A 25,551-nucleotide genomic window follows, 5' to 3' on the forward strand; every position below is an offset into this window, starting at 1 on the left:
TCTAAACCTGCATAGGACTGTGCCCTAAAAGTACAATTTGCAAGAACGACATGGGCACCTTTCAGGATGGCGCAAGTAAGAATAAGTATCGGGACAAATTGCATGTACCACATACATAAAATGGGTACAAAAGCAGCCAGCACAGTCCTCATGACTGACAGGAAGCATAATTTTGAAACTAAGGTGATCCATGCCTGCTCTGTTTCCTTTCCCTCTTTTTAATAGCCGCCCGTTTAGGAGTTCGAACCCGCCGGAACCTGCCGACACGTTCTCTCAGTTCGGCTAGACTTCCGCCCAAACTTGAAGCTCTCTGCCTGCCATTCTCTTAAAGGGAAAGGAGGGAAGAACAGCAGCCTTGGCGGATAGCGCTGCGGGAGTGTCTGTCCTCGTCCCGCCTGGCTGCCTCCCCTGGGCTGAGTTTAACCCCTTCCCTTCTGAAGCCTGGGGAGGGGAGGGCCGAGTCCTGCGTCTCCGCGGTTGCAAGGAACAGACGCGTATTCGATCAGCGCTTGCCTTTCCTCTCCAGCAGAGAGCGAGCGAGCGAGAGAAGCGTTTCTTCTTCTTCCCTCCCTGGGATCAGCAGCGCCTCAGAAGCAGGTAGCCTAGAACAGTTCATTGGCCGACATCGTCAGCGCTGTGAGGTGAAGAGGCCGTCCCCACCACTGTCGGGGGCAATTCACTGCACCCATAACATGCGCCCACCTTCTTCCACACCGGGCTTTTATCCTGCGATTGAGATGGCTCCTTCACGGAAGTTTGCGGGCTCTTTGCACGAGGCAGTGATCATCCCAGGCGCCTCCTGCACTAAATGCCCTTTGTTCCATTTTTAAATAGATCGCAGATCATGAGCTATCAAATTGCCCCCATTGTATTCCGCTTCAGTGTCCTCCGTGAAAAGAGTTAAAGCGGCAAGAGCAGCGAGATCAATGAAAGACGATGGAAGACTCAGATACGGGGAAAAGTGGGGGGGGGGGAGGAGTGCGTGTAAAGGGAATTGTTGTGATCCTGCGTTTAAAGGGGAAGCAGAAAGCCCCGTTTTAAATGCAGGATTTTAGGCTGGTGTAGAGATGCCCTTCCTCTCTGGTTTAAAGTGGTGCCACTTATTCCAAAATGTGAAGGAAGGAAGCAGGGATGCTAAATACATGCAAATTGTACTGTCCTGGCCTTCTTTTTGGGTAAAAGAGAATTGTTCCTGATCATTTGAACAAACAAAGAAGGCCAAGATTGTAGAAGAATGTATTAATTACTGTTAGATATAGGTGTTGTTTAGTAATGTGCCTACCTAGGTTTAAAGGAAGATTTGCAATTGCCTTGTATTTAACAAACATCACCACCTTACACAGTGACATGATTATTGTTTAGAAATATATGTATGTTTCCATTGCATACCTTATGAAATCAAAGTAATACAGTTCACCAGATTTACTGTTGCTGTGGTGCTTTGGGTAACTTGTCCAGAAAGGGGTTCGCTGGTAATTTGCTTCACAGGGTTTTGTGCACAAAGGGTGGAGAAATAGGCTTGCAAAACAGCACATTGTTGTTGTTGTTGTTGTTATTGCATATGTGTCCTTGGTATAGCTGGGACACAAGATGTGGATATGTTTCACTTGGTAGGTGAGGAGAGGCTGATGTTACAGGCATCGCGGAGGTCTCTATCCAGTTCCTCAGTGAAGGACGTAGGAATGGGTGGTGTTGCTTTTACCCACCCAAATATATTGTCTACACATCATATGTCTGGTATCTTAAGCAAAGCATTTACATCTGAAATCCTGTATTTATTTACCTGAAAGTAAGCACCATTGACCCCTTCATGGATCACTGCCTTGTGGCGAACGGGCTTACATAACTCAGTGAAGCCATAAGCTATGCCGTGCAGGGCCACCCAAGACGGACAGGTCATGGTGGAGAGTTCTGACAAAATGTGGTCCACTGGAGAAGGAAATGGCAACCCACTCCAGTATTCTTGCCAAGAAAACCCCATGGAACGTATTACAAGGCTATGGACCTGAGCACACTCCGGGAGAGAGCGCAGGACAGGAAGGCCTGGTGTGCTGTGGTCCATGGGGTCACGAAGAGTCGGACACGACTGAACAACTGAACAACAACAAAACACCATTGAACTCAGTGTATTTTACTGTTCAGTTGACATTTATGGGACTGAAAAATAGAACCTCAGTGGTCAATGGGAGTTTATCGTTTCGCTGCCAGCAACTGAAGAAAGATAACACCAAATTAGATGGCTTTTGTTCTCATTCCCTGCTTGTAGGTGCCCTCCACCTGTTTAGGAACCTCCATGATCAGTGGAGGCCTACCTCCAGAATTTTCCAAAACTTGCTTCTATGGGTTACTAGGGACATTTTTTTTTTTCAGTCAGTCCACCTGAGCCCTACATACATTTATGCAGAACCTGATGAATAATTCTGGTATCTGTACTATATCGTCTCCCCCATATCTTCTCCCCCATTATTTATTTCCCCTACTCTCAAAGGTAGTATTTTAAAAGCCCTTTGTCTTGACCAGATGCTTGGTTAAGGTGCCTTAGAATACAATCCAGTACAGACTTAACATGAGAATAAGTCCTGTTGAATCCGCTGGGGCTTACCTCTCTGTATATCTGTACAGGATTGCAGAGTTAGCTGTAGAAACATGAGCAGATCCCCAGTAAGGACATCCGAAGAGCTGTGGTACTGGCAAACACACGCACGCGCGCGCGCACACACCACAGAAGCTATGAGTGGGTATGCAGAGTGCTTTATTTCATCGATCAGCAACTGAAAATACCCTAAAAAATGAGTACTTTACTGCAACAGGGTGGTTTTTCCTTTGAAGTAATAAGACACTGCAATTTATGCAGAAAATGTCCCCCATGGAAAGCTCTGACGTGCAGCAGTCAGCAACAGGGGGAGTTTGAAGGGTTAATTTTATTTCCCTTCCTTTCGGTCTCACGTTCATCAGGGGCTGGTTGCTGAGCGGAGCCCAGTGCCTCATGGGAAATGGAGTTCTCTTTACGAAGCATGCACTGGTAGCAGCTCCGGAAAACAACTTCGTTTCCCATCAACCCTTTCAGCTCCGCTCGCTCAAGTCGCGGAGGTCTGAAATGCAGACTAGGAATGCCCTATAATTCGCACTCTATGGTATTGCCGGTCGCACGCGCTCGCTCGCTGTATATTAATTATACCGGGAGGAGAACGGAAGCATGAAAGATCACAGTCGGGCCTGGTTAGAACGCTGAGGGAGCAGCTCAATGAAAACGACGTTATGGTAACGTTTCGTTTGGCTCAGAGGAGGGGGGGACGCGTGCTATTTTGACCACGGGGATGCTGCTAACAGGCACACCCTACGGCGACTACTTTCCTTTCTCCCTATCGTTCCCCCCCTTTAATATTTGGAATCGAGCTGGGTATTATGCAGAAAGCGGTGGTGGGATTCTGGACTGTACCGCTGCAGGCTGCAGGCGAGGGGGCAGCGGGGGAGTTCAGACATATAAAACGATAATTTATTTATTTATTTATTTCATTTCTATACCGCCCAATAGCCGAAGCTCTCTGATAAACGCTCACATGCACTGAATCAGACGGTCACCGTAATTTTTTCATGCAGCGGTGCATGTTCCAGGCAATACTTGCGACAGTATTGGCTCCCTTGGGCATCTTAAGGGAGGGCCATGGATTGTGAGCCCAGCCTGCTAAAGGGAGGGAACGGGAGGGATCTGCTTGTTCTTCTTGGTTTGGAGTGAGAGAGGCACCACGGGCAATTCCTTCCCGTGGGATGAAGTTAAAGTCAGAAGCTCCTGGAAACTGGGGCAGTGGTGGTGTGGGGAGGAGCTGGGGCCCGGGCTCCTCTGACATGCCCTGGGCTTTCTGCCTTTTCTCAAGGAGCCATGCCGTCTCGCGCACTACAGATGTAACGTGGGGAAAGACTTTCAGTGAAGGATGAGATGTGGGAATGAGTCTTTCTCGACTTAGGGCATGTCACTTAGGCATAGGGAAACCGTTTTAGGAAGCAACAAACAGATAATAGCCCAGTTTCACCAGTTTTAAGAGAGCTGTATTTCTGCTCCATTAACAATATTATGGTTCCCGGAGGTATCAGAGAGAGAAGGCTTTGCTGGATGCTGTTCACCTCTGGCTTCGTCTACAAACATGTGCAGCAGAACCACGTCTCAGAATAATGAAATGGTAGAATGAGCTGATCACTTCAGGTTGCAGGTGGAGATCACATTAGGAAATGTTCCCGTATTATTATTATTATTATTATTATTATTATTTAAACATCTTGCAAGTATAAAGCCACCACAGAAGGCAAGGGCCTAGAAGAGGATCTTCCCTTGTGGTGTGGTAGTTCTCTATTAACAAGGGGTTCATTATGTAGAAGAACATTCAAAAGTGGTATCTCCCCCCTGTAGTCTGAAGTGGTACAGCCTTTTCTACCAACTCAGGACTGCAGTTGTTGCACAGGGTGCTTTCTGAGCCTTTTTTCTTTTTTCCTTAAAAAACCTGTTATGCACCGCTTCACTGGATATTCTTGATCGTCATTCTACCCATTTAGGGGGCTTGCGCTGATGATGCTTGCTCCTTTCCCAGAAAAATCAAATTATATAATTTTGCAAATTTGGAGAAAGTGTCCATATTATATTGGGAACTGTTTGGAGAGGTGTTGACTAAGTTCTTATGTTAAGTTGGTCTAAGTTCTTCAAGTGGTTCACTGAGAGGAATAGCTAGAAGGAATAGCTGAAACTATTCTTCATTATTGGTAGTGTGGAGATGGGCCCTGCAATTGGGAGATGGTGTAAACAGCAGTTGTCCTATTTGGAAGGCCCATGCTATAAGGTTATAGAAATCTAGGAAGTACTATAGAGCTATGATGCAGTAACAACACTCACATGACAGGAAGTTTTGGAGGTTGTCCTTACTTACAACCTCATTCTTCTAGGCTGCCAGCCACTCCAGTGTCCACCTGATGGAGAATGTGGCAGGTGGCCTACCTGCTGGGGCAGTGGCTGCTGTAATGAAGCCCAGTGAGGAACTACCTGAAGGGAGCCTAACTGTACATGGCTATGACTTTGATCATGGATTGGACTACCATGCATTGCTCCAGTCTTATCTCACCACGGGTTTCCAGGCTACCAGCTTTGGACAGGCTGTGAACGAGATCAATCGCATGGTGAGTAGACAGAATGATTCTTGATGGGGAGAATGCTAGATGGGTAGAACTCTACTGGGGGGAGGGGCAGTAGAAGGGTAGAAAGGAGAGAACATGTGTTCTGTCTCCATCCTCTGGAGGTAGCCTGCTGCTTAATAGTTGGAGACTTCTGTAAGTTCATGGATTTGTGTTCTTATGTATACTACAGCACCTTTTACTCATGCTCTCACACTACCCCATTCACATACTTCGATACCTACCAGTCTTAACATCATTCCAGTATCTCATGCAGCGAGAGAGAACATTCATGCAGACACAGTCTTAACAGTTGGCCAGCACTGCAAAGGTATTGCCTACTCCCTTCTCCGCTGCATCCTTTTCCCAGCAATAGCACACAGCCTTATCTGCTCCTAAGCTTTGCGTGTGGACCGTTTTTTAAACTCACGAGCTGGTGTGATGTTCAGCTGAATTGATGACTAAAAAAGGCCTGAGCCGAATCCAGACCATTTATACTCAATAGCTACAACTGTTTTAAAAGCTGCAGTTTACATGACCTCTCTTTTTTGTGGGAGAGCCGTGGTTTCAAGTTCATCTGATTTGGAGATAAATTGGCAACGCCACTATTTTTCTCCAAATCTACACCTGTGCTTTGTTTCATTTGTTTCTCTATAACCATAGTCAGTGGCCTAAAACATTAGCCAGTTCTTTTTTAAAAATGTATTTTTCATAACTTTAGTTATGAATATTAATTACCTGTATTTTGCCATTTAGGGTGGTGAAGTACTTCATTTTGTGATGTTGACAGTCTTTGCAGCTTGATTCATATAGGTGTGTTCCCCACTGCAGATAGAAGCAAAGCTGACACCACTGGCTGAGGATGAAGGAAACCATGCCGACCTGAATCCCTGTTCCCGCCACCTGACAGGCTGTACGATCTTTTTGGGCTTCACCTCCAACCTGATCAGCTCAGGTGTCCGTGAGACCATCCGCTACCTGGTGCAACACAACATGGTATTGGCCAACCCTCCTTTGTTTTCTCCTTTGACATCTAAGGGAAAAATATTCCTTGAGGGTTATGTGGGTGGGAAAGAGGGGAGTGTGTTGTGGGAAGGAGTCTCCTTGGTACTCTACGGTACGATCTTCCTTATTCCCCTGGCATGTTTGTTGCAGTGAGCATTGTATCTGGCCTTCCAATGTGCATTCAAGGGCTGGAGAGAACACGAATGGAAGCACCTTCTTTTCAGTCACTTTAACTTATGGGAAAGAGATATTGGCCACAGATGCTGTATGACTGAAGATAGGAGACCGCTGGATTAATGCTTTACAGGACCCCAGCCTAGAGAGGATGCTCATGGCTGTAAGCCTTGCCAAGCACTATAGCTTACATTCTTCGGCTTCTGTAGGTGGATGTGTTGGTGACCACAGCAGGTGGTGTGGAAGAAGATCTGATCAAATGCTTGGCACCCACCTATATTGGAGATTTCAGCTTGCGTGGGAAGGAGCTACGGCAGAATGGGATTAACAGGTATCCATCCTGGTGGTGTGGGGGGGGGGGGCAGGGGAGAGGTCTGGCCAGTGTCAGGACACAAGGGTTTGTGGCTTGAGAGAAGGATCATGCTCAGGTTTTTTCCCCCCATTTACATAATCCTCCTGTCATACTGGGCTGTGAGGAGGGAATTGACTGTGCTTCACAGTGTGTGGAGAAAGGGAACAAGGTTGGGGCAAAGTCCATAGCCTGGCTTTGCTCCCCAGCCATGTCCTCCTCTCCTCCAGGATTGGGAATCTGCTGGTGCCCAATGACAATTACTGCAAGTTTGAGGACTGGCTAATGCCAATCCTGGACCAGATGGTGACAGAGCAGGACACGGAGGTGAGATGTTAGGGACGGAACATCTAAGTGCTAGTATTCTCTCTCTCTCCCCCTCCCCCCAGTATGTTAATTGTTAAAGGCGTCTGATAACTGTGAGTCTTTGGGTTCTGTCTTCATATTTGGAAATGGAGAAAAGTGCAGTGTTATAAGAGGATAGCAGAGGGTGAGGCAGCATAGGACCCAGGTCTTACAAGATCTAGTCCTAGCTCTGAGTGTGATTCCAAGGCCATTTCTTCACTCATGTAACTTTTTCCTACAAATGGCTTGAGGTTTCTTGCCTTCCATTTCTATCTATGAAATCTCTCACATTAAGACTGCATAGCTCTGTTCTAATACCTAGCTTCCCCACTTGTCTGAAGAGAGGACGGCATAGGCTAACCATGCTGCCTTTCAGGGTGTGAAGTGGACTCCATCAAAGGTCATTGCTCGGCTTGGCAAGGAAATCAACAATCCTGAATCAGTCTATTATTGGGCACAAAAGGTATGATATGAAAAGTTTCTGTGTTCTGTTCCATATCTCACCTTTTTGTCAAGACAAGCTCTCTGTGTCCTGGATAAAATGCTTTTCATAACAGGAGGCCTTTCTTCCAATTTCTGATCATCTGAGGGCTGTCCTATATGTGTGATATCACAGACAAGTATTTGTTTTGCTGGCTGTACTACCCCATTCATTTTTCACCTGCTAGCCTTAGTCTCTGCCTCCCCCTGCCCACACACACACATAGACACACTCTTAAAGAGATGGCACCACCTTGCACATTTAGTTCTTCTCTGAACAAGACAGTCCCGTCAAGCATGCCTCCCACCCCCTGTCAACCCTCTTGTATCTGTCTATATTTGAAATGCCCAGCTTCCACTCATCATGCTACTTATGTTCCCTGGCAGAACAGCATCCCTGTCCTGAGTCCAGCACTGACTGATGGCTCCTTAGGGGACATGATTTTCTTCCACTCCTATAAGAAGCCGGGCCTTGTGTTGGACATTGTAGAGGGTGAGTCAAGATTTCTGCAACATCAGTCAACCCCTCCATGAGTTCTAGTTTTCTCCTTTTTACTGGCATCTACTTTCATGAGACAAGCAGGTAGTGGAAGCTGTATACTGACAGCCAGAAATTATGGATTTACCACTGAAAAGTATGACTCTATTTGCAGTGCTGTGCTCCTAATCTTGATTCTTGTTCTTCTTGTAGATCTGAGGCTCATCAACACCCAGGCTATCTTTGCCCAGAAGACAGGGATGATCATCTTGGGTGGAGGCCTTGTAAAGCACCACATTGCCAATGCCAATCTGATGGTGAGACAGATAGGTGTGCAGTAGGCATTGACACAGAAGGCAGAATTTGTCTGGGGAGGAAGGTTTCGGGTGGAACACAAATTTATAGAAGAAAAGTGCATGTGCAGAGATGACATGGCACTATTTGTTTACCCGCTTCTTGGTCTTAGGGGCTTAGGAAGCCAATGAATCTGAGTTCATATCTTGGGCAAGCTCTGCCGAGATGCATAAAGTAGGTGAACCTTTAGCCTTGAGTTGTTCAGCCAAAAGGGCATCAGCCCACGAATCGGGAAGCTTCCAATTTAAGTCCTGACAGTTCTTGACATCTAGAGAGAGCCTACCGTGCAATGATATGAGCACATGCTTTGCATGCAGAAATCCCAGACTTAATCTTTGGCATCTCCAGTTAAAAACAACATGGTTAGCCATGCTTGGAAAGACCTCTGCTCGAAGTCTCAGAACTTCTTCCAGAGTAGACAAAACTATCCAAAATGGACCACTTGTCTAAGCAGGTTTAATGCAGTTGTTTTTACATGCTTGTCTGAATGTATATGCTGGGATGATCATCTGTCACATCCAGTCTGCTGTGCTGAGCAGACCTTCAGTTATTACTGGCCAGTTCTGCTCTATATGCCTGATGTCATTAATTCTTTCAACTTCCCAGAGAAATGGTGCTGACTTTTCCGTGTACATCAACACGGCACAGGAGTTTGATGGGTCGGATTCCGGAGCGCGGCCTGATGAGGCGGTGTCCTGGGGGAAGATCCGCATAGATGCCAAGCCTGTCAAGGTGCGTGCAGAGCAAGAGAGGACTGGCAGGTCTTGATACCAGTGGGGTGGATGGGACATGGTTTCCACAAGAGCCACCTGGGAATTTAGTGTTCTCTGGTTTTTCTGGGTATGAATTTTTGAAGCACTTGGGAAGGGGAACTCTAAATCTCTCCTCCTCCTGTTCTCCTGATAGGTTTATGCTGATGCTTCTCTGGTTTTCCCTCTGCTGGTTGCAGAGACCTTTGCACAGAAACCAAATGCCTTTGCTCTGGAGAAGCTCAACGACTAAGCTGGGCACTGCTGCATGAAACATCTTGGCTGTTAGGAACCATCTATGCCCACCCTGCATGACACTGCAATTGCTGGCAATTGCACTGAAACCATTTGGAATACCTGTTTGGGTGAATGCAAGGCATTTTGCCCATTAGGACAAAACCTTTCTCAGTCTCTGTGCTGACAAGAGGCCACGGCTGAGTCTTCTGCTTGAAAGACGGTGTCTGTTATCCCATTGTCCTTGTAGTAGCAACCTATGCTTCTAATGAGCCTGCTGAGAGGATTGGTTTCTTACTGCTTTCTCCTCTAGGACCACCTACACTAAAATATGGTAGCATTGGGGAGCTATGTTGTGTCTTCAGCTCTGCTATGTGCTGTTTCTGTGAAAGTGGAATGATCCCAGGATTCTAGAGATGAACAACTGGCCCAGATCACATACCTCTGTTCATGGCCAATTCCAACACTGCTTCTTTTAATTCTTGTATTTTCTTCTCAGTCCCTTTTATTTATGGGATTTATTTATATGGTGTGTTAGATGTGGAATTGTTGGAGATCCCCAGTGTCCTAATAAACCACTGTGATCTCTAAATGTGTGTGTCTTTTTTGTTTTTGCTAGACTAGGCATGCTTTGTCCAGAACCAGCTGTTGAAGTCCTGCTTTCTATGGGCTTGGGAGGATACTAAGCTCATAGAAAGGAAGATACCATGATCAGCAGTATCAGTACAGGAAGTAACTGGGTCACACTCCCCCTGTCCTTCTCCAGAAGAAGGTCATCCATCAGGGTGAGCAAAGGTGATTCTGTCTCAAAACCAGGCCTGAACCCAGACTGGAATGGATTGAGATAATCAGTTTCATTCAAGAGCACCTGCAGCTGAGCACCACTCTTGAGCACCTTACTCAGGGAGAGGGTAGTTGTGACAGATGATAGTTGGCATAGATCTCTAGGAGAGTGTTTTCCAGGAGTGGTCACACCACCTCCTCCTTCAAGGCTGTGGGGACCATACCATCACGTAATGATGTGTTCACCTCTCCACCGATCCATTTGGTCAGTCCCCCAGGGTTAGCTTGAATAAGCCATGAAGGAGAAGGGTCAAGAGAGATGTGGTGGGTCGTACAGATGCAAATATCTTGTCCACATCCTCAGGCTCCAAAAACTGAAACTGATCCCGCAAAACAGTGTAGCACGGTGCACTGGACACCTCAAGAGATACTGCCTCAGTAGCAACATTCAAGTCAACATGAAGGTGAGCAGTTCTATCCAAGTGTCTTGCAAACTCATCACAGAGGGCCTTCAAGGCTTCCAGCATATGTGTTAAAGATGTATGGTGCTCAGGTTCTGGAAAGAACCTGAGCAGCAGAGCTTTGAATCATTCACTCATTATTCATTACATTTATACTCCACCTTCCGTCCATTCTGGAAATTAAGGTGGCTACATGTGGTTCCCAGGTGGTCTCCCCTCCAAGCACTGACTAGGCCCAGCCAGACATGCTTAGCTTCAGCAAGGTGGCTGCCTCATGTACCTTCTGACTATGACCTAGGACCACTGTACTTGCACTTGTATGAGAACTGACTTTATTGTGTAATATATGTTTCATGAGCTTTCAGTACACAAACATGAAGGAGATGTGTATCCCAACTGCTCAAAACACAACAAACAATGAATTGGGATGCACCACAAATTAGTGCAATTAGAAACTAAAGAAAACTTTTTGTTGGAATCTTTTTACTAAAATGGTTTACTAGAAAAACACAGATTAAAATGATCAATACAGCCATAATATGAAATAATATAAAATGAACAAGCATGTTTCGACACAGGTCTTCCTCAGTGGTCAAAGTACAAAAAAAATTTATACACACATTAAAGCAAACACTTAAGAGAAATAAACCTGTGAATATAAATAACATTGTTGGTTAGGAAGATAAAGTTACCAAATGGAATGAGTATTTTTGTTCAGAAAGACTGAAGTTCTTATCAGAACCAAAATGCTAAAGCAATAATAAAGCTAAAAAACGCCCCCCTACAATGGACTTCTCAAATCTTCAAAGCTAGGAGGGTTCCTAAACAAAAAATACCAGCATATATTTAAAAGATTGCAAGTCCCCAAATCGTAGTTTTAAGGAAGGCATAAAATAAAAATACATGAATTTTCAGCAGTAAAAATAATATAAACAATATTTATAATTCCTGCTTTCAATGGCAGTGTTTACTGACAGTGGAATTTGGAAACCTCATTCCCTTTGTTTTATATATCTCTCTCTAGAATAGCACCAGATGTTTGAAATAATGGGTGCTGACTCAGGCTTTATAAAGACCATATTCCCATTTAAAGGGCCCAACAACAGTCTCTGAAAAAAGATCTCACAGGTAAAGCTAAAGCGAAAAAAGAAATACATTCATTATATTTAAATAGTACTACACTACTCATAATCGCCCACCAACTACTTACATTCACAATATATACATGAGACAAATTATTGTTGTTGTTCAGTCGTTAAGTTGTGTCCGACTCTTCGTGACCCCATGGACCATAGCACGCCAGGCCTTCCTGTCCACCACTCTCTCCCAGAGTGTGCTCAAGTTCATATTCATTGCCTCGGTGATGCTATCTAGCCATCTCATCCTCTGCCGTCCCTTTCTGCTTTTGCCTTCAATCTTTACCAGCATCAAGGTCTTTTCCAGGGAGTTTTCTCTTCGCATTATGTGGCCAAAATATTTGAGCTTCAGCTTCAGTATCTGTCCTTCCAAGGAGCACTCAGGGTTGATTTCCTTTAGGATTGACTGATTTGACCTCCTTGCAGGCCAGGGGACTTGTAAGATTCTTCTCCAGCACCACAGTTCGAAAGCATCAATTCTTCGGCGCTCAGCCTTCCTTGTAGTCCAGCTCTCACAGCCATACGTTGCTACTGGGAAAACCATAGCTTTGATTATACAAACCTTTGTCAGCAAGGTGATGTCTCTGCTTCTTACTATGCTGTCTAGGTTTGCCATAGCTTTCCTCCCAAGGAGCAAGCGTCTTTTAATTTCATGGCTACAGTCACCGTCTGCGGTGCTCTTGGAGCCCAAGAAAATAAAATCTGTCACTGCTTCCATTTCTTCCCCTTCTATATGCCAGGAAGTGATGGGACCAGATGCCATGATCTTCGTTTTTTTAATGTTGAGTTTCAAACCAGCTTTTGCACTCTCCACTTTCACCCTCAACAAGAGGCTGTTTAGATCCTCTTCGCTTTCTGCCATTAGGATGGTATCATCTGCGTATCTGAGGATGCTGATAATTCTCCCGGCAATCTTAATTCCGACCTGTGATTCATCCAACCCGGTGTTTCTCATGATGTACTCTGCATATAAGTTAAATAAGCAGGGCGAGAATACACAGCCTTGTTGTACTCCTTTCCCAATTTTGAACCAATCGGTTGTTCCATGTCTGGTTCTTACTGTTGCTTCTTGACCCTCGTACAGGTTTCTCAGGAGACAGGTAAGGTGGTCTGGTTCTCCCATCTCTTTAAGAATTTGCCACAGTTTGTTGTGATCCACACAATCAAAGACTTTAGCGTAGTCGATGAAGCAGAAATAGACGCTTTTCTGCAAATCTCTTGCTTTCTCCATGATCCAGCAAATGTTGGCGATTTGATCTCTAGTTCCTCTGCCTCTTCGAAACTCAGCTTGTACTTCCGGTAGTTCTCGGTTCACATACTGTTGAAGCCTACCTTGTAGGATTTTGAGCATAACCTTGCTGGCGTGTGAAATGAGTGCAATTGTACGGTAGTTTGAGCAATCTTTGGCGTTGCCCTTCTTTGGAATTGGAATGTAGACTGACCTTTTCCAGTCTTGTGGCCACTGTTGAGTGTTCGAAATTTGTTGGCATATTGAGTGCAGCACTTTAACAGCATCATCTTTTAGGATTTTAAATAGCTCAGCTGGAATACTGTCATCTCCGCTAGCTTTGTTGTTACTAATGCTTCCTAAGGCCCACTTGACTTCACTCTCTAGGATGTCCGGCTCAAGTTCAGTGACCGCACTATTATGGCTATCAGGGACATTCAGATCTTTCCTGTATAGTTCTTCTGTGTATTCTTTCCACCTCTTCTTAATCTCATTTGCTTCTGGTAGGTCCCTGCCTTCTTTGTCCTTTATCATGCCCATCTTTGCACAAAACGTTCCCTTGATATCTCCGATTTTCTTGAAAAGATCTCTAGTCTTTCCCATTCTTTTGTTTTCCTCGATTTCTTTGCATTGTTCATTTAAGAAGGCCTTCTTGTCTCTCCTTGCAATTCTCTGGAACTCTGCATTCAGTTGGATATATCTTCCCCTTTCTCCCTTGCTTTTCGCTTCCCTTCTTTCCTCAGTGACTTGTAAAGCCTCATCAGACAGCCACTTTGCTTCCTTGCATTTCTTTTTCTTTGGGATGGATTGAGTTGCTGCCTCCTGAACAATGTTACGGACCTCCGTCCATAGTTCCTCAGGCACTCTGTCTATCAGATCTAATCCCTTAAATCTATTCATCACCTCCACTGTATATTCATAAGGGATATAATTTAGGTCATACCTGAATGGTTTAGTGGTTTTCCCTACCTTCTTCAATTTAAGCTGAAATTTTGCAACAAAAAGCTCATGATCTGAGCCACAGTCAGCTCGAGGTCTTGTTTTTACTGACTGTATAGAGCTTCTCCATCTTTGGCTGCAAAGGACATAATCAATCTGATTTCGATATTGACCATCTGGTGATGTCCATGTGTAGAGTCGCCTCTTGTGCTGTTGGAAAAGAGTGTTTGCTATGATCAGCGTGTTCTCTTGGCAAAACTCTATTAGCCTTTGTCCTGCTTCATTTTGTACACCAAGGCCATGCTTGCCTGTTATCATGGTGATTTCTTGACTTCCTACTTTGGCATTCCAATCCCCTATGATGAAAAGGACATCTTTTTTTGGTGTTAGTTCAAGAAGATGTTGTAGGTCTTCATAGAACCGATCAACCTCCACTTCTTCAGCATCAGTGGTTGGGGCATAGACTTGGATTACTGTGATGTTGAATGGTTTGCCTTGGATTCGTACTGAGATCATTCTATCATTTTTGAGATTGCACCCCAGTACTATTTTCCCCACCCTTTTATTGACTATGAGTGCTACTCCATTTCTTCTAAGGGATTCTTGCCCACAGTAGTAGATATAATGGTCACCTGAATTAAACTCACCCATGCTTGTCCATTTTAGTTCGCTGATTCCCAAGATGTCGATGTTCAATCTTGCCCTCTCATGTTTGACCACCTCCAGCTTACCTTGATTCATTGATCTGACATTCCAGGTTCCTAAACAATATTGTTCTTTACAGCATCAGACTTTCTTTTCACCACCAGACACATCCACAGCTGAGTGTCCTTTCGGCTTTGGCCCAGCCGCTTCACTCTTTCTGGCGCTACTTGGAAATACCCTCTGCTCTTCCCCAGTAGTATATGGGACACCTTCTGACCTGAGGGGCTCATCTTCCGGTGTCGTATCTTTTAGCCTTATTAGGGATGTACGAAAGTCATTTACCTTTCCGCGGATTATGTTGATGGTGGGGGGGGAGGCATTCCGTCTCTCCCCCGGGAATCCTTGATGGGGGGGAGGCGATCTGTTCCTCCCCCCCCGGAATCCTCCACGGCCGGCTGTGCTCCACGGCAGCTCCGCGGAGCAGCTGGCCAGGCCCAGCCAGGCCAGAGCTGTCCGCAGCCGGATTTCCAGCCGCGGTGGGCTCTGGAGGGGAGGAAACCCCGTGTACGCAAATGGCGGTGGCTGTGGCCGCCGCCATTTACGTTCCTTATTTTTGGCCATCTTAATCTACGTAAATATTTACGTAGACTATGACGGCGAAAATAAAGGGGAACGCAAATAGCGTAGCGGGCGCTATTTGCGTCCCTTTTTGATTCACCGTTTTAGCCTATGTAAATATTTAAAAATATTTTTAAATCAATTTAAATTTTAAATTGATTTTGAAATGAATCAAAAAGGGATGCTGTTTGCGTTCCCCTTTATTTTCGCCGTCATAGTCTACGTAAATATTTACGTAGACTAAGACAGCCAAAAATAAGGAACGCAAATGGCGGCGGCTGTAGCCACCGCCATTTGTGTATGTGAGTGTTTTTTTTAAAACCCAGCCATGATAGGCTACGTAAATCTTTATGTAGCCTATCACGTTGTTGTTGTTTTTTAAACACAGCCATGATAGGCTATGTAAATCTTTACGTAGCCTATCACGTTTTTTTTTTTTTTTTTACAAGACTTCAAATGGCAGCGGTGGCAGCCGTTCGGAAGACCAGCCACCGCCAGAGCCACCGCTGCCCGGAATATCCACCCCAGGTAAGTCTTGTCCCGGGGGGGATCTGCAGGGGGGCGGGGGGGTGGCAGGCTGTTCCGCCACGGAGTTCGGGGGACCGAATGCACTGGCATTTGGCCTCACTGAGATCTGTGGCGGAATTCTCTGACATTCCTGCTTGTGATATGTTCCATGGGGTTTTCTTGGCAGGAATACTGGAGTGGGTTGCCATTTCCTTCTCCAGTGGACCACATTTTGTCAGAAGTCTCTGTCATGACCTGTCCATCTTGGGTGGCCCTGCACGGCATAGTTTATGGCTTCACTGAGTTATGCAAGCCCCTTCACCACAACAAGGCAGTGATCCATGAAGAGGGGGACAAATTATATAGCTTCACTAATACAGCACAATCGCTACTATAGCTGGCTTTTAACCCAAAACTGTCCAATCCACCTCTTCATTGAGGCCAGTGGGGCTTTTGGTCCTTAAAGTATATATCCGAAAGAGTTCTCTCTGCAGTAAGAGAGCAGGAATTATAAATATATTATTATTATTATTTTTACTGCTAAAAATTCATGTATTTTTATTTTATGTTTTCCTTAAAACTACAATTTGGGGACTTGCAATCTTTTAATTGTGTGCTGGTATTTTTTGTTTAGGAACCCTCCTAGCCTTGAAGATTTGAGAGGTCCACTGTAGGAGGGCGTTTTTTAGCTTTATTATTGCTTTAGTATTTTGGTTCTGATAAGAACTTCAGTTATAAACCAATGGGTATGTTCTTGCTGAATAAAAATATTCATTCCATTTGGTAACCTTATCTTCCTAACCAACATTTTTATTTATATTTACAGGTTTATTTATCTCTGTTAAATAATTTATTGTGTGTATAAATTTTTTTTTGTAGTTTGACCACTGAGGAAGACCTGGGTCGAAACATGTTTGTTCATTTTCTATTATTTCATATTGTGGTTGTATTGATCATTTTGATCTGTGTTCTTTGGTCATTTTATATTATTTCATATTGTAGTTGTACTGATCATGTTAATTTGTGTTTTTCTAGTAAACAATTTTAGTAAAAAGATTCCAACAAAAACTTTTCTTTAGAGTTTCTAATTGTACTAATTTGTGGTTCATCCCAATTAATTGTTTGTTGTGTTCATGAACTTTCAGTGGCAATGCAGCTTGAATTTACATGAAGCAGGGGAAAAAATTAAATGACGGTGCAATTCTGTGCATGTTTAGACAAGACATAAGGGGAATATTTATTAAAGGTGGATCCTAGATTGGAAGTACTACTTAAATTTGAAAGAGATGAATTGCATTACTGTTGGGACTTGAGTCTCAAAAAACATTTGCAGCTGGACATTAATGCAAGGTGGTTTAGTTGTAGAGCTTTGCTTCTACAAGGTCCCAGCTAAATTCTCAGTGTCTCATTTAAAGGTTTTGAGGTGGCAGCCCTGCCCAAGAACTTGGAGTGCCAGTGCTAGACCAAGCAGACAACACAGAGCTAGATGAGCCAGTGGTCTAAATTGGAATGAAGCAGCACAGAATCATAGTAGGGTTGGAAGGGGCCTATAAGACCATTGAGTCCAATTTCCTGCTCAATGCAGGAATCTAAGTCAAAGCATCCCTGACAGATGGCTGTCCAGATTCATCTTGAATGCCTCCAGTGTGGGAGAGCCCACCACCTCCCTAGGTAATTGGTTCCATTGTCGTATTGCTCTAATGGTTCATTCTGTTTGTTTCCCATACTCCGGGCATTAGTATATAGACATTGAAGACCATGTGCTTTATAGTCTGGCTTTCTTGCTACATGTTTTTGAAGACTCTTATTGGGCACTGTTAGACCTGTTGTTGTGTCCGTTGTGGTGCATGAGCTTTTGTCCATTGTTTCCCCAAACTTTACATCTCCCTCCCCCGTAGGATTCAGTTTAAAGCCCTCCTGATGAAGTTCTTCATGCTGTGGCCAAACACATTCTTCCCAGCCCTTGTGAGATGCAACCTGTCCCTTGCCTGTCCATCTTCCAGGAAGTATAGCCCGTTGTCCCAGAATCCCATGAGACAGCATACCTGGCGAGTCCATGTGTCTTCGCGACATACTTGGGTTTCAGTCCCACACAGCAAGGAGTCTCCCGCAACTACTACTCTCCTCTTCTTGTCGTTGTAGGCCTTGGTTTCATTGCCTCTACTCGACCTTTAGCCTCTTGCTCGCTCTCATGCAGGGTCCCCTGTAATTCTTCCTCTTCAGGCTGTCCTCCAGTCTCATCCTCAAGTACATGAAAACAGTTCCATACTTGCACTGTTTCCACTGGTGCAGAGTGGCTTCTAGGTATTCTGCTTCTGCCACCCCTTTCCAGGGAGTATCCTCTACTTCATATGGTATAAAGTGTGTTGAATGGGATTCAGATCATGTTACAATTTCACAATTATTTTTTGTTGCACGGGGCTATGAGAACCTTTTTTGCGGTTTGCATATTTGAACTGCAAACATAAATCAGATGTGCATCCAAATGTATATCAGTGTGCAGATACAGTCTATCTGCACTTCATTGCTTTCACTGGAAAGTGCAGCCACACATCTAGATGTGGGTGGAGGAAGATACACATTTGAAAGCACATCCTAGCATGTATTGCATTGAAAGAAGTGTGGTGTGTATAGGCCACTTCTGCATTCTGTGCTTTTGGATGCACATTGGATTCCCTCATAATCCCTTTAAACTGGAAGGGGTGAACAACAAGGGACTCAAGCAGGCCAATGCACTCTAACTGCTCCCCACCTTTTCTAGTTCTATGGCTCCTGGAGGTCCGTGAGCAGTGCACAGACCTCATTGGGCTGTTTTGGGGGGACAAGGGACTTAAGTTTTGTACCTCTGCATAGCTTGACATCACCCAGGTATGCCAATACCTCCTTTTCTCTGGTCCCATTTTGGCTCCCATTCTGTCGGCAATCAACCACCTGGTTTTGCTATTAGAGGGAATGCTGATTCCATACAAGACAAATGTGTTCCCAACTGCTTTCTTTTTAACTTGCCCTCCAATGCAAGAATTTATCTTAGTCTATCATCTGTCAATATTTTAAATAGGATTCCTTGTTGATGTGTTGACTTTTTACTCCAGAATGCTATTGTTGCCTTGGGCAGGACAAGATTTTAGTTGCTTATTGCCTTTAGTTTGTGTACAAGAAAAGAACTATGAATGTTAATAAGAAAAAATGCCACAGAATTTTTGCCATTTATTCTGAAACTGGTTAAATGTCCATTACATTTCATCGCAGAGTTGGGGAAGGTTAGGGGTATCCAGTCCCCCCCCCCAAGTTACAGCTACTTGGTTGGAAATGCATTGCCCTCCTTCTTCCTCCCAAACATAGATCCTGAGTAGAACAGGAAGGGGATGTTGAAGTAATACCTTTGACACACTGCCTCCCACAAGCCAGTATGTTTCATAGCAGCTCAGAACATGACAAAAAGATATCATTGGGAACTGGCTCACTCAGATTAGCAATTTATGAGAGATCTGACATTCTGGTTAGCACAACACTATTACATACAACAGTCACTTTTCTACACTTTGGGGGATATTTCATTTCATTTTCATTTCATTCATTTCATTTCTATACCGCCCAATAGCCGAAGCTCTCTGGGCGGTTCACACAAACCCTGCTGCCGCTCACACGTAAAACTGGCAACCAAATTTAGCGTTGTCGAGCACGCTCTGCGGGTGTAAGTAAAAGAGCTCGTCGAGCATGGGGGGCACCCAGCGTGTGGTGTGGAACAGAGACTCACCGACCTGCCAGCCGGGGATGTCCTTCATGATCTTGGCCTCCTCGTCGAGATTTTGATGCAAGATGCGTAGCATCCTGCGGTCATCCTCAGCCATAAGAAGGGGAAAGATGGCCACTCGCGTCTCCAGGTCCTCGATGTTCAGGCGCCGCCTCTCTCGGTTCCATGTCACAAGGGAATAATAGCCATATTTTCAACCAATGGGTTCTGATCGCTGACCTGTCTTTCTATTTCTTATCTTTTCTGGGACAACATATTCTTAAAAACCCATTCTTTCAATACCTGCTTTCTTTACTAACAAACCCTAGGTCCCTCTCAAACTCACATCTCAAAATCAGAGAGCAATTCTAAGCTTGTAAGCTTTGGGGACACTTCCTACTGTGAGGGAGATTTGCATTAATTTGTAGTTTTGTATCCTAAAACTCAGATGTTTAGAACAGAGAAAGACTGCTAGTCCACTTTTGGCTGAAAGATCTTATGAAGTCTCAATAGCTATGAGAGAAATGTCAGCTTTCTAAAATCTCCGTGACACAACTACTAAGGGAGTAAATGTGATGACCCTCATTTATCTATGGGCCTGGCTTTCAATGGGCTAGAATACACTTTCTTCCTTTGAATATTTAGGGAAAAATTAGAGGTTAAAGTGGAGACAAATGATGTATTGTAAATAAAAGCATGTGCCTGTCTCTCTGTACATTAGCTCTCATTCCTAGCCTTGTATTTGATAGATTATAATTTGTAACACACATGCATTCCCCCCCCCCCTCGGCCTTCCCTAGCTCTCTAGCACTGATTGCAGACCACTTGTGGTGCCAAGCCCTTCCATTTGAATTACTCATACTGTGCCTATATAGAGCTAAAATGGCTTGGCTAGAAGTTTTTTGGCTTGCTTGTTCTGTTTTTTAAAGATGAGGAGCTACATCCCAGTCAAAAATAGTATTGCAACATTTAACATTCATGGAATTACCATTGTAAATTTCAATATTATGCCTTCAGCTGCTTTTTCATTTTGTAATCAAATTATGCCCTGGCCTGTTCAGTTTGCCATTTCTTTTCCCTTCCACCCACCCCCTCCTTTTTATTTAGAATAAGACTTGTTTTAAATTTAGTTTAAGGTGTAATTTGAGCCTAGGCTACAGTTGAGAATTTGGTTTCAATTCCAGGGCTAAGTGGTGGAATATGTGAATATGATAAAGAAAAGTATTAGCTAAATGGCACATTGATTTTATACATGCATACTACAAGTAGCTATATAATAGTACCAAAATCTAGTGGATCTGTTATCGACTGCACTCAGGTACCTTCTACAAATGTTGTTTCCTTATGAATCCTAGTTGTTCAGGAAGAACAAACCAGGATCTTGGCTTCAGGTGTCATGATGAACCTATTACTTTCAGCTAGGGATGTTAGAGAATTCTGCCACAGACTCCAGTGAGGCCGGATTCTTTAGAATCTGCCCCCCCGGAGTCCGTGGTGGAACGGAGCAGTCCCCCCACCACCTCACAAAATTTTCCTGGGATGGAGCCTACCTTTGTCGGCTGTCCATTGCCCCACGAACGGCTGCCCCGGTCTGCGGCCGCCATTTCCATTCCACTTTAGCCGTGATAGGCTATGTAAATATTTACGTAGCCTATCACGGCAAAAGGCAGGGACGCAAATGGTGTAGTGGCCGCCATTTGCGTTCCTGCCTTTTGCTGTGATAGGCTACAAAAATATATACGTAGCCTATCACGGCTACCGCAGGGACGCAGATGGTGGCTGCAGTTAGGGATGTCAGAGAATTCTGCCACGGACTCCAGTGAGGCCAGATTCTTTACAAGTCTGTGGCGGAATGGCCTCCCCCCCCCCCGCCATCCCGCGGAAACCCCCCAGGACGGAGCGTACCTGGTGGCGGATATGGAAGCGGATGAAGCGGTGGCCCCAGCAGCAGATGAAGCGGCGGATGAAGCAGCAGCAGTGGCTCCTGCGCAGGACAACATTTGTGTCTGCAGCAGCCCGGCAGCGGGTGGAGGCCCCGCTGCAGATTGGCCCGGCTCCGGCTGGCCGGGCAGGATTCCGGGGGGGAGGATCAGATTGCCTCCCCCCCTGTCAAGGATTCCGGGGAGAGGAACGGATCGCCTCCCCCCACCCGCAGATCCCAGCAGAGCCAGGTAAGTGGGGTTTCATACACCCCTAGCCGCAGCCCAGCAGCGGACGGAGGTCCGGCTGCGTGCAGCCCTGGCCAGCAGCTCACAGGTTCCCCGCAGAGCGGAGCTGGCCGGGGAGGATTCCGGGGGGGAGGGACAGATTGCCTCCCCCCCCAGTGGACGGCCCCAGCAGAACGGGATAAGTCATCCGTACACCCCTACTTTCAGCGTAGTATTACCCACTCACGTAAAGTTGGGAGGAAATGGGCTGCATACACAAGCCTGCTGCTTGTTCTCAGTAAGCCAGGAATCCCGGCTTATATTATATATGATTGTGGCCCATGTGAAAACCAGATAAAAGTACCGTCTTCTCCACCACCAGGAAGATGATGTACCATATGGATACAATTTATCCCTTGTCTCTTGCAATTTTCTCCAGCAGAGACTGTGTGTGAAAGGGCATTGGCATGCCTAGTTCTAGCCATGTATTATCTGTATGTGATCAGGAAGTGGTACATTCCTCCACCACCATGTGAAGGTTACAGAATCAACAGAATGTCAGAACCAGATGCAGTATGTCAGGATGAGTTGTTTCTGTGTTCCATTCCATAGCTGTCCAAGATTTCAGCATCCCCTTTGATTCTGCTGTTTTTGAATTCTGGCAGGATTTCCAGATTTTGAAATGTTGGGAAAGACCTGACACATACAACTGAAAGTGGAAGGAATAATAATTTTTAAAAAAACCACACATGCAAAAATGTCACTATTTCCATTAAAAAAATATTCTGAAAACAACATTGCAAAATTATACTTTCACTATTGTGGAAATGTACATTTGGTGGTGGTATTTTTTTAAATGAGAGTGCATTTTAGCAGGAGATAATTCATTTTTCCCCATTTTTGTTTGTCATGTGTTTATTGCAAAAAGTCAGAGTCTATAAATCAAGATTTCCCTTTAGATAAGTGGCAGCCTTTCTTGTACTTGCATCAGTTAGCTTTTATGATAGAAATGGCAGGAGTATGGGCCCTTTTCAAATTGGGATATTTCTATTTTTTATCATGAAATTTTAGTTTATTTTGAAATAGTTAACAAAACAAAGTCAATAAAAAGAATAACATACCTTATAATAAATCAAGACCACAAAAGAAACAAAGGAATTTACTAATTATAATGCTTAGCCTTTAACTGAATGTTATGAAACATCTGTAGTAAGACGGCCTAAGTAGGAACTCAGTACCCAAAGGAAGCGTAAAAATAGAATGTATACAGCATATAAAAGGAGTGTGTGAGAGTGTGTGTTATTTTGTATGTATTAGTAAAAAAAAAAAAAAGAGAAAGATAGGCAACTGTACTTGGTTGAAATTTGATCAAAAGTTTGAAGGGCTTCAACATAGGAAATAAATGGAAACCACAGTGCTGTAATATCTTTCTTAAAGTTAGACTCTTTGCTTGCTGCACTTGCTGAGTCAGTTTATACATAGTCATAGTCATTGTCTTCCAAATTTGATCAACCCACTGCTCTTTAATTGGTTGCTTTGGAGACTTCCACTTAGACACTATAGATGACTTTGCAGGTGTATTAGGGATGTACGAAAGTCACTTACCGTTTCACGGATCTGCTTTGCGGTGGGGGGGGAGGCGCTCCATCCCTCCCCCCAGAATCCTGCCGGGCCAGCTCCGCTCCGCGGGGATTCTGCAGAGCCACTGGCCGGCTCCGCCAGCAGCCGGACATCCGGATGCTGGGCAGCAGGGACGCAAATGGTGGCAGCTGTAGCCGCCGCCATTTGCGTCCCTGTACTTAACCGTGATAGGCTATGTAAATATTTACGTAGCCTATCACAGCAAAGTAAAAAAAAAATGCATACGCAAATGGCGGCGGCTATGGCGGCCATTTGCGTTCACTATTTTTCTCCATTCTAGCCTACATAAATATTTACATAGGCTAGAATGGCTAAAAATAGCGAACGCAAATATAAAAAAAATAGCAAACGCCACCATTTGTGTACACTGCGCCCAGCCGCGGCCAGCCAGGAGACCAGCCGCCCCCACCACCGCCGCCGCCACCCAGCCCCCCCACCGCCCCCGCACCCACCGCCGCCGCAACTGCCGCTGCCACACCTGCCACCCCCACCACCGCACCCGCCTCCACCGCACCTTCCGCCGCCGCCGCCCCCGCCGCCGCCGCCCCTGCCGCCACCGCACCTTCCGCTGCTGCTGCCGCCGCCGTACCTCCTGCCGCCGCACCTGCTGCCGCCGCAACTTCCACCGCCCCCACCGCCGCTGCCGCACCACCACACCCGCCGCCGCAGCTGTCGCCGCATCCGCCCCAGGTAAGTGCCATCCCAGGGGGGTTCCGCGTGGCGGGCGGGGGGCAGGAGGCCATTCCGTCACGGATTTCGGGGGGCTGAATGCCAGTGCATTTGGCCTCACTGGAATCCGTGGCGGAATTCTCCACCATCCCTAAGGTGTATACAATTGTTTAAGAAGGTCCTTATCCAGGAATCCAGGATCATTAGGTTCAAAAGCCCACTGACAGGCATCCCTTTCTTCTCATCCATGTGGGAACAAATGATACCACCAAGCGGAGCTACAAAGAATTCACATCAGACTTTGAAGCTTTGGGAAGGAAACTCAAGAACTTTGGGGCCCAGATAGTTTTCTCATCCATACTTCCAGTAGTTAGAAGAGGGATAGAAAGGGAATGAAAAATACTCCAGGTGAATAACTGGCTATGAAGGTGGTGCTGACGAGAGAGATTTGGATTCTGAGACCATGGGCTGTACTTCCTGGAGATGGGCGGTTGGCAAGAGACGGGTTGCACCTCACAAAGGATGGGAAGAATGTGTTTGGCCACAGCATGAAGAACTTCATCAGGAGGGCTTTAAACTAAATCCTACGGGGAAGGGAGATGGGGGTAACAATGGACGTAGGCTCATGCACTGCAATGGAGGGAACAGCTCTAATAGTGCCCAATAATAGTCTTCAGACACATGTAGGAAGGAAGCCAGACTACTAGGGATGTATGAAAGTCACTTACCTTTTTGCGGATTCTGTTCATGGGGGGGGAGGCATTCCGTCCCTCCCCCTGGAATCCTCGACGGCCAGCTGTGCTCCGCGGTGGCTCGGTGGAGCAGCCGGCCAGGCCCAGGCCAGGGCCATCCGCAGCTGGATTTCCGGCCATGGAGGGCTCTGGGTAAAAAGACAAACAAACGCGTACGCAGATAGGGATGTACGAAAGTCATTTACCTTTTTGAAGGGTGACATTCGTGGGGGGGGAAGCGCTCCGTCCCTCCCCCCGAAATTCTGGCCGGGGGGAGAGGCTAGGGATGCACGAAAGTCACTTACCTGGTCTCGCAGCTTGCTTGGCGGTGGGGGGGAGGCACTTCGCTGCTCCCCCCAAAGTTCAGGCCGGGGGGGGAGGCCTCCCTCCTCGCCCGGCCGAAATTCAGGCCGGGGGGGGAGGCTTCCTGCCTCGCCCGGCCAAAATTCAGGCCGGGGAGAAGAGCCCTGTCTCCCCGGCCGCGAACTTCAAAAGAAAAAAAAAACGCCCCTGTGATAGGCTACGTAACGATTAACGTAGCCTATCATGGCTAGATCTGCAAAGTCAGCCGTGATAGGCTACGTAAACATTTACGTAGCCTATCACGGTGTTTTTTAAAAATTCTAGCCGTGATAGGCTACGTAAATCTTTACGTAGCCTATCACTTTTTTTTTTTTTAACTGGAAATGGCGGCGGTGGCAGCCGGTCGGAAGACCGGCCGCCACAGCTGCCGCCGCCGAACCACCGCCGGAGCCGCCGCTGCCAGGAAGATCCGCCCAAGGTAAGTTCCGTCCCGGAAGGGCGGGGGGGCAGACCGTTCTGCCACTGATTTCGGGGGGCCGAATGCGCTAGCATTCAGCCTCCCTGAGATCTGTGGCGGAATTCTATGACATCCCTATACGCAAATGGCGGCGGCTACAGCCGCCGCCATTTGCGTTCCTTATTTTTCACCGTCTTATTAAATACGTCAATATTTACGTAGACTAAG

General features: G+C 45.8%; 1 protein-coding gene across 4 annotated transcripts in view; it reads left to right on the forward strand.

The window, feature by feature from the left end:
- Window positions 1-554: 554 nt before the first annotated feature.
- DHPS (deoxyhypusine synthase) overlaps window positions 555-25,551 on the forward strand; it is a 34,720-nt gene continuing 9,723 nt past the window's right edge. The window contains exons 1-10 of one of the 4 annotated variants that reach the window (XM_084844733.1): window positions 555-597; window positions 4,933-5,163; window positions 5,989-6,153; window positions 6,546-6,667; window positions 6,916-7,012; window positions 7,407-7,493; window positions 7,898-8,003; window positions 8,202-8,305; window positions 8,949-9,074; window positions 9,249-9,915. In XM_084844733.1, the coding sequence (XP_084700859.1) occupies window positions 4,960-5,163; window positions 5,989-6,153; window positions 6,546-6,667; window positions 6,916-7,012; window positions 7,407-7,493; window positions 7,898-8,003; window positions 8,202-8,305; window positions 8,949-9,074; window positions 9,249-9,344 (1,107 nt within the window). In that variant the 5' untranslated portion in view covers window positions 555-597; window positions 4,933-4,959 and the 3' untranslated portion in view covers window positions 9,345-9,915. Of the gene's footprint in view, window positions 598-3,124; window positions 3,262-4,932; window positions 5,164-5,988; window positions 6,154-6,545; window positions 6,668-6,915; window positions 7,013-7,406; window positions 7,494-7,897; window positions 8,004-8,201; window positions 8,306-8,948; window positions 9,075-9,248; window positions 9,916-10,472; window positions 10,602-25,551 lie in introns of those variants that run through there. The other 3 variants (XM_084844730.1, XM_084844731.1, XM_084844729.1) reach the window with 3 other exon arrangements.

This window comes from Heloderma suspectum, chromosome 3 (genome assembly GCF_057233095.1).
Source record: "Heloderma suspectum isolate Gila_16-S chromosome 3, 16-S_ref, whole genome shotgun sequence".
Lineage (NCBI taxonomy): Eukaryota > Metazoa > Chordata > Lepidosauria > Squamata > Helodermatidae > Heloderma > Heloderma suspectum.